This window comes from Melopsittacus undulatus, chromosome 14 (genome assembly GCF_012275295.1).
Source record: "Melopsittacus undulatus isolate bMelUnd1 chromosome 14, bMelUnd1.mat.Z, whole genome shotgun sequence".
In the NCBI taxonomy this organism is placed as follows: Eukaryota; Metazoa; Chordata; class Aves; order Psittaciformes; family Psittaculidae; genus Melopsittacus; species Melopsittacus undulatus.
This window is the reverse complement of record NC_047540.1, coordinates 5,072,582-5,087,583: the sequence shown is the minus strand read 5'-3', so window position 1 is coordinate 5,087,583 and position 15,002 is coordinate 5,072,582. Positions and strand designations below refer to the sequence as shown.

The window sequence follows — 15,002 nt, the reverse complement described above, 5'->3', positions numbered from 1 at the left end:
GGCTACTGGCAGCTGTGGAGCAGGCCCTGTGCTGAGCTGGCACAGAGATGCCTCCTGAGGTGATTTTCTGCCCTTATCAATGACCAGAAAGAGCATCCCTTGGCTCTTTCTCTGCAGCAGACTGCCCTGGGCTGCTGGTGGTGAGTGCCTGCTCCTGTACACGTGTGGGGACTCATGGTACTCATGAGGCCAGTCCTCAAACACCAGGTTCCCTACCCTGCCCATCAGCTCCCCACATCCCACCCCAATCCCTCTGTGTGCTCAGTAATGGGCAGGTTTCACAGGTGCCAGCAGCCGGACATTGCTGGTCCTGCAGTGCCATCACCCTGACACCAGCACACGGATCCCTGCTGCTCCACACCAGCACTCAAAGAACAGGCACGAGGAAAGCAGAGTTGACAGTGGGGTTCTTTTTAATGCAATTGCTTTTCAAATGCAGCCTTAATGTGACTTAGAATGGATGATGAGAAATAACAGGTCTTTTTGATCTCTACAATGTGACTGTGCAGCACTTCTGCCTCCAAACCCACCCACCACTGCTGCTCCTGATGTTCTCCAATTTAAGCAACTTGCTGCCCCTTCACAGGATCCATCACTCAGGACATCCAAACCCTGACACCAAAGGGACTCCTCTGGACAAAATAAGGGACCAGGCAAGCTCTGCAGCATCCAGATGATCCAATGCTCATTCAAAGAACCTGAACAAACAGCAGCAGTGTTCTCTCTTACACCTTACACTCAGGCATAAACCTACAAAGGTGCTGCCAGCTCCTGTGGCCGTGGGTAAGAGCTACCAACTTCAAGCTCCTCTGTGGATCTGTGCCTTCATGCTATGTAAAGTGCTTTGAGAATGGAACAGCTGCAGTTTCTGGCAGGGGAAGTTGATTTTCCAATACCTAACAGCACTTGGTGTGCGTATCGGACACAACAGTGGGTGCTACAGCCTGTCCTCACTTGCCAATTCAAGGAACACAGGAAATTCTGTTGTAGCCTGAACACCTGTGCGCATACACCCCAGCAGCACCTCCACATTGCAATGTTTGTACACCCTAACAGCAGAACAGGCTCCATTTGCTGATAAACAACCTTCCAAGCCTTTAGCCTGAGTTTTGGTTGTCATCCTTGTGGCTGTGAACACTGCTGGCATTTCTGGGTTCCTTTTCTCCTTTTAAAAGCTTAACCCTGTTGCAATTTAATGGTCATCCCTTTCCAAGAGGGGATCAGGAGTCTGCTGGAGGAAGAGAAACTGCAGAAAGGCCACATGAGTCTGCCAGTGCTGCACGATGCCACTGCCCTCTAACAAAAGGAGCCTCCCAACCTGGTGCCAGCACTCAAACAGCTCTCCTAAATCACCCCTTTATATCAAGCTTGTGTTTTACCAGTGACTGCATTAACTGCAGGAGGCCAGTTAATTTGACAGCAATGCTATGCACTTATCTCGGACTGGGTTTTTAACACCACTTCTTAAGGACAGGATTTAACAGTAAATCAGTGGGCTTCAATTCTGGTCATAAAACATGGATTCAGATTTGAATAGAATGGAGCTTTCGTGGAGTTAGAGCAGTAGTTTCTGCACAACCAAATGGCACACTTAAGAAACTGAGTGTAGAGTCCCCAGGGGAATAGGAAAGACATCACCTTATGACAAAAGCCTCAGAATGAACCTGTGAAATCAAAAGCAACCAGACAATCGTGTTCTACAGGGAACGGAAGGAGCAGTAGAAGAATATAACAACATCTTAAACAGTCAGTGAGTCAGTCTGAATGTACAGGGGCACTAGATCCCTACAGATCTGCAATGAAAGCTAATGGCCAAAACCAGCTGGTCCCCTCCAGCCCCAAAGGGAGCCTGGACTGTCATTCACTCTTCACCAGCTGGAAGATTGTCTTCAATGCGCTTGATGAATTTCATCCTTATTTCTGTGACGCTGTCACCCTTCAGTGTGTCCTGGACAAACCTGGCATCCACGGCCATCTGAACCTAGTGATGGAAGAGGAAAAAGAGCTGTTAACCCCCTTACAACACCACTTGACCGTGAAGCACCAGCTTAAGGACTGTGAGGACAAGACATGCAACACAGCTCTAAGATCACATTCTCCTTGTACACTGTGGCCTACATGGTGGACAGCAGGCACCTTTCCTCAGCAACATACCTCCTACCAAATTCAAGGAGATCCTAGTGCTTGGACTTGGGTTGTGAGATGAATGGGCTCTGGACTAAGAGCTGCCATATGCACCGGCAGCTGAGCACTGCTGTGGCTCTGCTCTTCTCCTGGGAACCACTTTCAAGTCCAAAGCAAACATGGGAGTCATGAACACAGAGTAGGTATTGAAGCACCTGCTGGTACCTCAGTTATCCATCTATCTCCCTGGAAAAGAGACCTCAGCTCACCATTTCCAGGGCACCCCGCAGCACTCCACACAGCAAGTTGGAATAGATGAGCGATGAGTGGTTGTCAGGAAGCTCAACAAAGTCCACCAAGGGGTTGTTTTCCAAGATGAGGGAGAACTCATCACCTGCAGGACTCCAGTTGGTGATGCTCGGAGTGATGCCCAGGTACATTTTAAACCCTATCTGTTATGTCAGAGTATGAACAAGAACACATCCCATGAAGCAACAGCACAGCTTTGATCTTTGTAAAATTACTAAAGGGCTTTGAAAACACCTCCCATTTCTCCCAGTTCTACCAGTCAGCACTAGTCAGGGATCTCTTTCCTCCCTAGAATCTCGGTCAAACTCTCAGCAAAGCTCTGGGAATAGCAAATACTCTATCCTCACATGCAGAACCAGGACCACACCTGACAAAGCCACACTTTGACCGTTACCTTTGCAATCACATCCGCAGTTTCACGGAAATCATGGCATTTTCCAACGTTGGACCTGGCCAGGAAGTCTTCTATTAGCCGAACACCGATGTTGTAACCCCTGTGAATGCACCAGAGGAACAGGTAGAGTGGGCAGAGCACAGCTTTAGAAGGACAACCATTTATAAAAGAAGACAGTGGAGGAAAAAAGTTCATCTGAGAAACATCAGCATTAAACAACGTCTGCTCTGCCAGGGTTATACTCACAGAGCAGCACATAAGGACATTGCTGCTGTGCTCCTGAGCTCTGTAAGGCTCTGCTGCAGCAGATCCACTTACATTTTGTCAAGCTGCTTGTTGACATCCTCATCGTTCTCGTAGTCCTTGCACAGCTGGGTGACCAGTGCACCGTAGGTCAGCGTGAAGAGCTCCGAGTTCTAGGCAGAGGCAAAAGGGATTTAGCACAAGTCAAAGGGAAACCTGAGTGAGCACTGCTGCATCCGTGTCCAGCACCGCTTCCGTTGGCCTGGAGAGGGGGAACAGAAACCTGCTGTCTCAAAGGAATTTGCTACTTAATAAGGAGAGATCCTGGTCTGCATTTTGGCAGGGAGACCTCAGTCTCCTTGGAGAGAGAAATCCTCTTGGACTAGCAACGATTGGGCACTTTCTTTTCCTCCCTCTCTCCATGCACACAGCATTTCCCATCAAAGTGTCCTGAATCTGACCCGCAGAGGGCAAACCAGGAGCTGCTCACACCCTGGCCACTCTTGGATGCCCATTAGCACCAATGTGCTTTAACGAGGGAGCCCACGGATAACTGGAGTGACACCTCCAGGTCGTTTGGTGCTACTGGCATCCCAGATGGCTGAACCTGCACTGGAACTGGCTCTAACTGCTGCCTGCCTTCATACATGTGCTGCAAACGGGCAACACTTGTTAGGCTCCAATTTTGGTCCTTGAACAGGACAAAAACCATTCATCCATTCATGGAATTACTGCATTCTGCTACCACGGGAAAAGCCAAGACTCCTCTGGTCCCTCGGAACTCCTCTAGGCACATCATTTGCTTTGGACATTAAAATCAGCTCCTCAGCCCCAGAAGAACAGCAAGGATGGCTTCAGATCAGCAGATTCCTGTCCTACATCTACTCCCTGTGTCTGGCTAAGATCAAAGTTACTTGGGTTTTCTTTGCACAGTGGTCAGATCTGCAGACACCAGAGGTCTCCTCTCCCAGCCACCACCTTCACCCATCTCTGTCCAAGGGCATTTTCTTGGGAGCCATTAAGCCAGACCAGTGATTAACAAAGTCGTTGAAAGCTGCAAAACAAAGAGCTCCAAATGGCTTTAGCTTCTCACAGAACAAAAGGAACCATCACACTTCATTTCTGCTTTCAGTTTTAGCATGCAGAACCATTAGTCTAATCTCAGATTAAAAGCCTATCACCTACCATGAGATGCATAGATGCAGAAGGTGAAATGAATGGCAAATACCAATACTACAGAATGAAAGCAGCAGGCAGGCAGAAAGGAAGGGAAAAGAGACAACAGAGTTAAGTGACAACACTGATCACACTTCATTCTGAACAAGTTTACACAAAGCCAAGACAAACAGAAGGAAGAATCACTCCCAAACATTCAACAAGTAGAAATTGGGTTAGAAGACAGCAGGAATTCCACCTTGTCATTGTATTCATAAGGACAACAGCAATTAGGGACCAAAAGGCTCTGAGCACCCGAAAAGCACCAGTTGTGCTCCCTGCTTCTTTTGCCCCATTCTAGAGCTAAAGAATCGTTTGTTTGGGGTTTTTCTTTACTTACAACCCTGTGAAGCTCCCATCAGGCTCAGGAGGGCCTGACAAGGCGGAAATCTCCTTGAGCTCAACTGGCAGAGTCAGATGTTTGACAGAGAACAAACATGCAGAAAAGGTTATGCTGGTTTTAAGGATTTTGGTCATTTTTAGTAGCAACAGGGCTTGGCAGCAGGGGAGAGAAGGGGTCAATGCATGAAGGAAATCCTGCTGTTACCAGTCCAACATGTTGGCATTTACTGGGTGAAGCCACGATGCCTTCCCCTGCTGTTATCAGCCCTGCAGCAACCCAGTGGTGGCCACAGCGACATTGCTATTGGGGTAACTTCAAACCCCAATATAATATGGGTTATAACAAGGCAAACTTCTCACTTCGTATTTGCAACCGAACTCTTCATTTTCAGTCCATCTAATGGAATTGAAGTGGCTCCGCTATATTATATATATATTATATATATATATTGAAGTGGCTCCGCTCTTTATATAATTTCTTATTTCAGATTAATGTAGAGGCTCCACACTATATAACCGTTCTGTGCCCACAGCAAACGTCAGGTTAATAAACCATCCCCTATTCCTTCAATAACGATGCTGCATCAAAGGAGCCGAACCCCTGCAGGGGCCCCGGTGTGGTGCTGAGCAGGCAGCCGCCTGCCCGGTGCTGAGCCCCCCGCACGGCCAAGAGGGGCAAACCCAGCCCAGTTATTGTCTATTCCCTGCTTCCAACCACCGCTATGGCCCCACAATGACCGGATTCGGTCTGCTCTGACCGGAACGAGGCCTCGGCCCTGCGGGCTCCTCCGGCCCTCACACCGAGCCTGCGCCGGGCGGGTGACACCGAACGGGGAAGGGGAACGCGTCCGGTGACCGCTCCGGTAACGGGCTCCGGGAGGGCAGGGCCGGGCGCTCCCGCAGGCCTGGGCCGGGGCTCCGCCGGCACCGGGCTTCCCCACACCCCGCTCGGCCCCGGGCCCTCCGGTTACCCCCGGATCCCTCCGGGGCCCGCACGGCCTCTCCCGTTACCATTTTCTTGTTCTCGGTGCCGCGGCCGGCCTGGCGCGACATCCTGTCCGCTGTGCTCCGGTCCGGCCCTGTTGTGCTCCGGTCCGGCCTCGCTGCGCTCCCGGCCCCGCTGTGCTCCGGTCCGGCCCCGCTGTGCTCCGGTCCGGCCCTGTTGTGCTCCGGTCCGGCCCCGCTGTGCTCCCGGCCCTGCTGTGCTCCGGTCCGGCCCTGCTGTGCTCCGGTCCGGCCCCTCTGTGCTCCCGGCCCCGCTGTGCTCCGGTCCGGCCCTGCTGTGCTCCGGTCCGGCCCCGCTGTGCTCCCGGCCCTGCTGTGCTCCGGTCCGGGCCCGGTGCACGCCGGAGCTCGTAGTCCTCGACGCCGAACTACAGCTCCCAGCGTGCACCGCGGCCCCACGTGACTGACGGGCGCAGGGGGGGTCACCTGACTACGGGCTGGGGCGGGCGTGCGCCGCCAGGCGGCGACTGCTCACACCGGTTGGGTCCCTCTGGCACCGGGATCAGGATTGGGACCGGGACCAGGACCGGGACCGGGACTGGGATCGGGATTGGGACCGGGACCCTCCGGTTGTTCCGGCCGGGGCCGCTCCCCTCGGGCCCCGCTTCCCTGGGTGCCTGCCGGGGCTGGTGCTTGCTCCGGTCGCCGTGCCCGGTCCCGCACGGCGGCTGCCGGGATGTCCCGGCCCCGGGGGCTGTGCTCCGAGGGGTTTCCGCTGCCTGAGCCGCCTCTCGCAGAAGGGGCCGTGGCCAAAGCAAGGGCCTGGCCGTGGGGAAGCTTCTCCGGTCCCTGCCTCTGCTCGTCCCGGTTGTGTTAGGCACGAACCGGGGTCCTCCGGTCGCTGCAGTGACTGCAGGGACAGCCGAGCTCCTCCCGAGCCTCGCAGCCGCCCGAGCTCTGCCCTCTGCCCGCAGGCACTCGCTGCTGGCGCTTAGGTAGTGCTCTGGGTACGGCTGCAGGGCAGGCTCTGTCCCTGCCTTGTGCCCCAGGCTGGCTCCGGGTGATGCAGGCTCTGCTCCCGGCGCAGAGGGAGCCAGACCCTGCTCAGGAATCCAGCAGCCGGGAGATCCCTCCCGTTACCACGGAGCAGCGGTGCCGGGAGTGCAGAGGCCGGTGGGGCTCCCTATGGACACAGCCGACCCGCTGGCATTGCCTTACATGGCTGCATCCCTGGAACGGCGCAGCCGGTGCCTGCTGGGCTGTGAGCTCCTCGGGCTGACACCAGCCTGACCCAGCATCGCCTCCGTCCCTGCAGGAGTGGGACACGGTGCCAGCAAGACAATGAGGTCTCTGGGGTGGCTGCTGGGATGAAGTCAGAGCTCTTCCTCGAGGTGACCTCTTAACCTGTGGGTTCTGGGCGAGTTCCAGCAGTTCATTAAATGTCACCCCATCAAACAAACGATCTTTGTTCCTGTTACCGCAAGCTCATCACACAACTACATCCTCATAGCAACATCTACAACTGCAAAAGCCAATGTTCCTGTATACGTCTATCACAGTGGGAACAGCTGTGTGGGAAAAGCCACAGAGCAAACATTGCCGTGTGCTGTTCCCGGTGATGCCATACTGGCCTTTGCTGGCTGGGACATGTGCCAGACCCAGCCACGTCCCTGCTGGCATCCTTGTGCCAGAGCCACCACCCAGCCCTGCGCTGTGTCCCTAGGCTGCAGGTGTGGGGCTTGGTAGCATGGTCAGCAGGTCCAGAAGCTTTGGCCTCCAGGCACCAAGAGTGTGACCACGGCCACTGTGGCTGCTGGAGGTCCCATGTCCCTGGTCACCGTGTGGGTCCCTGGCAGTGTCCCACCGTGGTGAGGTGGCCGAGCACTGTGGGTCCTGCACCAGCATCCCAGGCTGTGGCTCTCGTGCTGATGAATCCTCTTCCCATCACTGCTCCGGGTCTGGGTCTGGAGCAGCAGTGGGGCAGCTGCTCCCCAGCCCCGCTGACCCCGGGGCCGGTTTGGCCGCCCCAAACACGCCGTGTCCGACCTGGCTGCTCGGTGCCCCGGTGCCGCCGGCCGGGACTCCGGTTCTTTGGGGGGGGTGAAGCGGCCGGAGCCGAGCAGCGCCCCGGGACCCCTCGTCCCGTCCCGGCTCGCTCCGCCCCATCCGGTGGGTACGGGACCGAGGTGCAGCGCGCCCCGCTCCGCCCCGTGGGCTGATCCCGGGATCCGGTCCGGGCCATGCCGCTCCGAGCGGCTGCACCGGGAGCGGCTGCACCGGGGCTCGGGGCCGCGGTGCTGTGCGCAGTGCTGTGCGCGGTGCTGTGCCCCCGGCCGGCCCGAGCGGAGCCTTCCTCATTCCCCTTTCCCTTCCAGGACCCGGCGCTGCCCTGGCACCGCCGCCTCGACGACCTCGTGGGCCGGCTGAGCCCTGGCGAGCTGGTGCTGCAGGTAGCGAGGGGGGGTGCGCTGGGGAACGGCCCCGCGCCCCCCATCCCGAGGCTGGGCATCGCACCCTACAACTGGAACACCGAGTGTCTGCGCGGCGATGGGGAGGCACCCGGCTGGGCCACGGCCTTCCCGCAGGCACTGGGGCTCGCTGCTGCCTTCAGGTGCCGGCATCGGGGCACTGGGATCCCATCGGGATGGGACACCCGAGGATCCATCCTGGAACACGGCCCCGTGAGATGCCCCCGTGCTCTCCCCACAGCCCAGAGCTCATCTACCGGGTGGCCAACGCCACCGCCACCGAGGTGAGAGCCAAGCACAACGCCTTCGCCGCCGCCGGCCGCTATGGGGACCACACAGGGCTCAGCTGCTTCAGCCCCGTCCTGAACATCATGAGACACCCGCTGTGGGGCAGGAACCAGGTGGGGGGACCGCAGGGCTCCAGCCACCCTGGACCATGTCTGTCCATGAGAGGGTGACAGCAGCTCCCCGGGGTGCTGGTGATGGGATGTGGGGCTGGGGATCATTGCCATGACCTGCCTGCACCTCAACCAGGAGACCTATGGGGAGGACCCGTTCCTGAGCGGGGAGCTGGCCCGCAGCTTCGTGCAGGGGCTGCAGGGCTCACACCCCCGCTACATCAAGGCCAGCGCTGGCTGCAAGCACTTCAGTGTACACGGGGGCCCTGAGAACATCCCTGTGTCCAGGCTCAGCTTCGATGCCAAGGTGAGGGCAGTGGAGCTGGGGATGGGGAGCGGCTCCCCCGGCACTGACCCTGCTCCCCTGTGGTGATGCAGGTGCTGGAGCGGGACCTGCGCACCACCTTCCTGCCCCAGTTCCAGGCGTGTGTACGTGCGGGTTCCTACAGCTTCATGTGCAGCTACAACCGGTACGGAGCGTGGTGGGGGTGCAGAGCCCAGGGGTGGTGGTGCCTGCCTGTCCCTGCTGCCATATCCCTGCTCCAACAGCATCAATGGTGTTCCTGCCTGTGCCAACAAGAAGCTGCTGACGGACATCCTGCGTGGAGAGTGGGGCTTCGAGGGCTACGTGGTGAGCGACGAGGGGGCCCTGGAGCTCATCATGCTGGGGCACCACTACACACACACCTTCCTGGAGACGGCGGTCGGTGAGCCCACGGGACGGGGGTACCCGGGTGCTGTGCGGCTGTGATGGGTGATTTCCATTGTCACCGGCACGGCAGCATCAATGAACGCTGGCTGCAACCTGGAGCTGTCCTATGGCATGAGGAACAATGTCTTCATGCGCATCCCGCAGGCTCTGGCCATGGGGAACATCACGCTGCAGGTGAGCTGTGGGGCTGGGAGCACAGGGGCCAGGGCTGTCCCCACCGAGCACAACCACGGGTTTGGTGTTGGGGTCTTCACAGATGCTGCGTGACCGGGTCCGGCCTCTCTTCTACACCCGGATGCGGCTGGGGGAGTTCGACCCCCCGGCCATGAACCCCTATAGTGCCCTGAACCTGAGCGTGGTGCAGAGCCCCGAGCACCGAAACCTGTCCCTGGAAGCTGCCATCAAGAGCTTTGTGCTGCTGAAGAACTCAGGGGGGACACTGCCCCTCCGGGCCCAGGACCTGCCTGGCAAGCGCCTTGCGGTGAGCACCCGAGGCGGGCAGGGGGATGTGGTGACCATGGGGCTCTGGCTCCATCTCTATGGCATGCAGGCAGGGAGAGCTGCACCGGCTGCAGTGCCCACCCTCACCCCTCTGCCCCACAGGTTGTGGGTCCCTTCGCTGACAACCCCCGGGTGCTGTTTGGGGACTACGCGCCGGTGCCGGAGCCGCGGTACATCTACACCCCGCGGTGAGCCACGAACCCACAGCCCTGGGTGCTGCTGCCATGGGGGACAGGGCAAGGGGGTGTCCCCCGGTGCCACCATCCAGTGCCCTTCCCTGGCACAGGAGGGGGCTGGAGACGCTGCCGGTCACCGTCAGCTTCGCAGCCGGCTGCCATGACCCGCGGTGCCAGCAGTACTCACGGGCAGAGGTGGTGGGTGCCGTGGGGGCTGCCGACGTGGCTGTGGTGTGCCTGGGCACAGGTAGGAGTGAGCACCCCAGGGCAGTGCCCTCTGCCCGGCCCCACTGCCCCGTGGGTGTAAGGGGGTCAGGGGGTGTCCCTTGGCTGTGCCCGCACAGGGACCGGTGTGGAGACGGAGGCAAGGGACCGGGGTGACCTGTCCCTGCCGGGGCACCAGCTGGAGCTGCTGCAGGATGCAGTGCAGGCAGGTAGGGCTCTGTGAGGCTCTGTGAATAGGGACCGGTGGGTGCGGATGGGCTGTGGTGCAGGGACCCCATCCCCGGAGCACCCAGATCCATGCAAGCAGCACCCATGTGGCTCTCAGTGACACCCATCTCCCTGCAGCCGCCGGGCGCCCTCTGATCCTGCTGCTGTTCAACGCGGGGCCGCTGGACGTGAGCTGGGCGCAGGCACACGAGGCTGTGGGTGCCATCCTGGCATGCTTCTTCCCTGCCCAGGCCGCTGGCCTCGCCATAGCCAAGGTGCTGCTGGGGGAGCCTGGGGCCAGCCCTGCTGCCAGGCTGCCGGCCACATGGCCCGCGGGCATGCACCAGGTAAGAGCAGGGCAGCACCACAGCCCTAACCTATGGCAGGGGCTGGGGGACCATGGGATGAAGGGCTGATGCTTGACTGTGTCCTGCTCCTCCATCCCCACATCCCACAGGTGCCACCGATGGAGAACTACACCATGGAGGGACGGACATACCGGTACTATGGGCAGGAGCCCCCTCTTTACCCCTTTGGTTATGGGTTGTCCTACACCACCTTCCGCTACCGGGACCTGGTGCTGATCCCCCCGGTGCTGCCCATCTGTGCCAACCTCTCCGTGTCTGTGGTGCTGGAGAACACGGGGCAGCGGGATGGTAAGGAGGTGAGCATGGCCGCTCCACATGGATGCGGCTGCAGGGGGTACGGATGCAGGGGGTACGGATGCAGGGGGTCCGGATGCAGGGGGTCCGGATGCAGGGGTACGGATGGAGGGGGTCCGGATGCAGGGGTCCCGTTGGCGCTGACTCCATCGCTCCGGTCAGGTGGTGCAGCTGTACTTGCGGTGGGAGCAGCCGTCCGTGCCTGTGCCACGCTGGCAGCTGGTGGCTTTCCGGCGTGTGGCTGTGCCAGCTGGCGAGGCCATGAAGCTGTCCCTGCAGGTGTCGGTGGAGCAGCGTGCGGTGTGGGCACAGGGCTGGCGCCTGGAGCCTGGCTCCTTCACCCTCTTCGCTGGGGGGCAGCAGCCGGAGCAGCAGCTGCGGGTGCCCTCGGAGGTGCTGAGTGTGCCATTCACTGTCACTGGCACAGCCCGGCCCCTGAATCAGTGCTAGGGATGGGGACAGCCATGGGATCACAGCCTGGTTCGGGTTGGGACCCTGAGATCACCCAGTTCCAACCCTCACACTGGACCGTGTCACCCAAGGGCCTGGCCAGCCTGGTCCTGAGCACTGCCAGGGATGGGGCAGCCACAGCTGCTCTGGGCACCCTGTGCCAGCGCCTCAGCACCCTCACAGTAAAGAACTTCTGCCTCAGATCTAACCTGAACTTCCCATTTCAGTCTGAACCCATCACCCCTTGTCCTGTCCCTACAGTCCCAGATGCAGAGTCCCTCTCCAGCATCCCTATAGCCCCCTTCAGATACTGGAGCTGCTCTGAGCTCTCCATGCAGTTTCTCTTCTCCAGGCTGAACAGCCCCAATGTTCTCAGCCTGGCTCCATACAGGAGCTGCTCCAGCCCCTGAGCATCCATGGGGAAGGGCAGCCCTGGTGCTGGTGTCTGTGTGCCTCCCTCCAACAGGGATCTTACACTCCTTCACCCCCCTCCCCATTCCTGCCTCACACCCTGCCTGTGCCCCACGCCGGCCATAGGGCAGCAGCCGTCCAGACCCACGTGTGCTCCATCCAGCACACGCCTGCGCTCCCCACTCTATTTATAGCTGCCAGGGCTGCTCCAGCACATTCCCTGTGCTGGGGGGGGGGGGGACTGGCAAAGCTGCCTTCATCCCCATGGGGGCTCACTCGGGACCGGTTGCAGGCAGGATCTGTCCCAGGATGAGCAGGCAGGATGCTGGCAGCATGGAGGGAGCTGAGGTGCAGCAGTGGGAGCTCCTAGAGGGCCAGATCCAACCCTTCAGTGCTGCAAGACAGGGATGGGGATGGGGTGGCAGCAATGGTGGGGAGCACTGGTAGCCAGAACTGGGCTGGAGCTCCTTGGGATGGGTTTGGAGGGCTGGGATCTCCTTCAAGCCTGGGGCCAGAGGCCAAGGTGGGGCTGGTGAGGAGCTGGTGGGACTGCCCAGGCCTGATACCATGACATCAGGTCACTAATTACAGCTGCAGCTGGGATAATTACAGAGCTGGGAGAGGCTGTGGTGAGGCAGGGCAGGGCTCAGCCCATCGCTGCCCCATTTGTCACCTGCACCCACAGGGACCGTCCTGCAGCACTGGGGCTTTGCGGCTGGCTGCAATGGTGGCCCCGTGGCAAGATGCTCCAGGCTGGTGGCTAACCCGGCACGCTGCCAGAGACAGGCTGGTACCGCAGCACTGAGCTCCAGGGCAGGATGTGGGGACACACTCACCCCTGGGCTCCTCCTGCATCACTGCCCCATGGTTGGTGGGGGTCTGCTGGAGTTCACATCAGCCCCATGGCCGTGGTACCGTTGTCCTGCAGGGCACTGAAACCACCCTACACAGCAACAGGATGGGGGCGAAGTCCTGGGGCTGGAGGAGGGAGATGTGGGGCGCAGGGGTGGGGAGTGGGTGGGATTGGGGTGTCCATGCAGCACTTTGCCCAGTGATGCCGGTGGGGTTTGTTTGCCATCCTCATCCCTGTTTGCACCCAGTGTCTGCTCCCGCTGGCCAAGCCGTAACTGTACTTGTTGGTTGATTCTGGGGTGTTTGACACCTCCCTGGCTCCCTGCAAGCAGCATCAGGGCAAGGCTCTGGTCACGCTGAGGGGCTGGAGCCATGGCTGCTCCCTACCCCTGTGCATGCATCCCCCTCCCCAGGCCAGCCTGCGGGAGCTGCTGCATCCCATACCGAGGGGTGAGGAGCACGGGAGCTCTGGGCACGCAGCTGCTGGGGCTGGGCAATGTGCTCAGCATGAGCTCATCGGGTTTTCCATCACTGCGGGGGGGCAGCTGCTCCCAGCGCTGCAGGGATGGGGGGGCAGCCCCAGGAGCCCCAGCACAGCACAGTATGCAGCAGAGCGATCGATCAGTGCGTTCCTGCTTGTATAAGCCATTGACTGCATTGGCAGCCAGGAGCCATCGTATCACTGCCCGCACCAGGAGCATCGGTGGAGCACAGCCCTGGACACCCATGGGTGCCCCTTCCTCACGGTGCCCCCTGCTCCAGATGGGCCTTGTGGTGTGAAGGACCCAATGCCAAGGGCTTGGGAGGCTTGTCCTTGTGGGTGATGCTGTGCCAGACCCCCTGCCCACCCTGCTGGGACCCACAGGATCATGGCAATAGGCTTCTGAAGCCACCTCCCAACACCCTTGGACAAGTCATTGGGTTCCCCCGTTCTGCTCTGCCCAGTCCCATGTGTGCCATGGAAATAAGCAGGGCTCAACCCGTCCCTGTGTCCCCTGTGTTTGCAGGTCCAATGGGACACGCTCCTGCTCCTGTCCCCGGTGTTCCCGGCTCCCATAGTCACGGTGGCTCTGCCGTGCAGCATTCCCTATCCCGGAGTCAGCACTGGGAGGTTTTGGGAAGGCTCTGCTCCGGCTGAGCCGGGTGAGCAGGGCCGGGGGCTGCAGGGAGGTGATGGCTCAGCCGCAGTTTGGGCCTCTGGGGTGTTTGGGGTGTTTGTGGGGCAGGGTCACCCCTGCAGCAGCACAGAGTGGGGCCGCCCCGTCTGCAAGGAGCCCTCTGCCTGCTCCCCATCCCTGAGTCACAGCTTCCGGAGGAGAGGGCCGGGATTTGGGGAACCTGTTTGCCTGGTAGGTGAGGCAGGATGGGTGGCAGGGGATGTCCTGGCCCTGCCCTGACATCATCCCCAAAGCCTTGGGATCCATCCCTGATGGGTGCTGCCAGGCTGTTTAGCAACCTGTTCCCGGGAGCCCAGAGATGGGCACTGTGTGGGATGCCTGGACCGGGCCAGCTGTGTGGGGAATGGGGACACGTCCTTGGCTCCTGCTGCCCCTGCAAAGCCCTACGTGGTGTTTCCCAGCGCTGTTCCTGCTGCTGACACCCATGTGCCCCTTGCCCTCAGATGTGCTGCTGCAGTCGGCAGCCCCGATAACCGAGGGTGCCTCTGCTCCAGGATGCTGCCTGGGGCAGGGACTGGTGCTGTGCTCCTCTTCTTGCAAGGCCAAGAGGAGTTTCACCCGAGAGCAGGGTTGAGCCAAGCCCCAAGCTCCTGTCCCAGGAGGCCTCTCGTTATCTGCCTGTTATCGAGGCAGGGTGGGATGTGTGGGGTGAAACCCTCACCCTGGGAGGGGGGTGGCTGCTGGCAGTGAGCAAAGCTCACGTGTGACGGGTGGGTGCTGGGGAAGAAGCTCAAAGGCCTCACAAGCAGCCAAGGTGGGGATCAGGGATGGGGAATCAATGCTTCTTTGGGGTGCCTGGAAATCGGGGTGATCCGAGTGGCACTGGCTGTGCACTGTGGTGCTGGCAGTGACCGGGATGCAGGGGTATGGGGGTGTCTGCTGCAGGGCAGATGCTTACAGATGATGGGAGGGAGCACCGTGAAATGCGAGCGGTGGGGAGGGTGGGTGCAAGCCCCAACATTTGGGAGAGGAGGGGCCGGGCATGGGCGAGAGGCAGAGGAATGGGGGGGATGCTGCGGGCAGGCCTGAGGCCGGGGTGACGGGCGCGGGGTCCTGGCTGCGGGAGGGTGGCTGAGAGCGGGGCCGGGGCCGTGCTGTGGGCAGGGCAGAGGCAGGGGCAGGGGCAGGGGCAGAGCATCAGCATCCCCTGCTCGGCCGCTCCCCCCAGGCCGGGGCCGCGGGGCCGGGGC

The 15,002-nt window shown here is 60.0% G+C and overlaps 2 protein-coding genes across 2 annotated transcripts; one reads left to right on the top strand and one right to left on the bottom strand.

Moving 5' to 3' along the window:
• Nucleotides 1–390: 390 nt before the first annotated feature.
• On the bottom strand, nt 391–5,733 carry TRAPPC3 (trafficking protein particle complex subunit 3). The gene is made up of 5 exons (XM_034069279.1): nt 5,639–5,733; nt 3,146–3,243; nt 2,828–2,927; nt 2,394–2,576; nt 391–1,981 (listed from the first exon to the last, which is right to left on the bottom strand). Exons 1-5 carry the CDS (start codon nt 5,678–5,680, stop codon nt 1,862–1,864), a joined length of 543 nt encoding a protein of 180 aa, XP_033925170.1. The 5' UTR covers nt 5,681–5,733; the 3' UTR covers nt 391–1,861.
• A 2,065-nt stretch (nt 5,734–7,798) lies between these two features.
• Nucleotides 7,799–11,530, top strand: LOC101879096 (probable beta-D-xylosidase 2). The gene is made up of 13 exons (XM_034069438.1): nt 7,799–8,183; nt 8,282–8,441; nt 8,575–8,745; nt 8,817–8,908; nt 8,988–9,145; nt 9,221–9,324; nt 9,407–9,631; nt 9,754–9,839; nt 9,938–10,074; nt 10,172–10,261; nt 10,398–10,606; nt 10,717–10,923; nt 11,084–11,530. The coding sequence occupies exons 1-13, from the start codon at nt 7,813–7,815 to the stop codon at nt 11,369–11,371; spliced, it is 2,298 nt and encodes a 765-aa protein (XP_033925329.1). The 5' UTR covers nt 7,799–7,812; the 3' UTR covers nt 11,372–11,530.
• The last annotated feature ends 3,472 nt before the right edge of the window (nt 11,531–15,002 follow it).

Bases quoted from the DNA above. Each gene is read 5' to 3' on its own strand.
- TRAPPC3 (XM_034069279.1), bottom strand. From the start codon at position 5,680: ATGTCGCGCCAGGCCGGCCGCGGCACCGAGAACAAGAAAATG. The intron at 3,244-5,638 runs GTAACGGGAGAG...GCCTCTGCCTAG, and splicing joins GCACCGAGAACAAGAAAATG to AACTCGGAGCTCTTCACGCT. The intron at 2,577-2,827 runs GTAACGGTCAAA...CTGACATAACAG, and splicing joins CTGCGGATGTGATTGCAAAG to ATAGGGTTTAAAATGTACCT.
- LOC101879096 (XM_034069438.1), top strand. From the start codon at position 7,813: ATGCCGCTCCGAGCGGCTGCACCGGGAGCGGCTGCACCGGGGCTCGGG. The intron at 8,909-8,987 runs GTACGGAGCGTG...CTGCTCCAACAG, and splicing joins TTCATGTGCAGCTACAACCG to CATCAATGGTGTTCCTGCCT. The intron at 9,840-9,937 runs GTGAGCCACGAA...TCCCTGGCACAG, and splicing joins CGGTACATCTACACCCCGCG to GAGGGGGCTGGAGACGCTGC.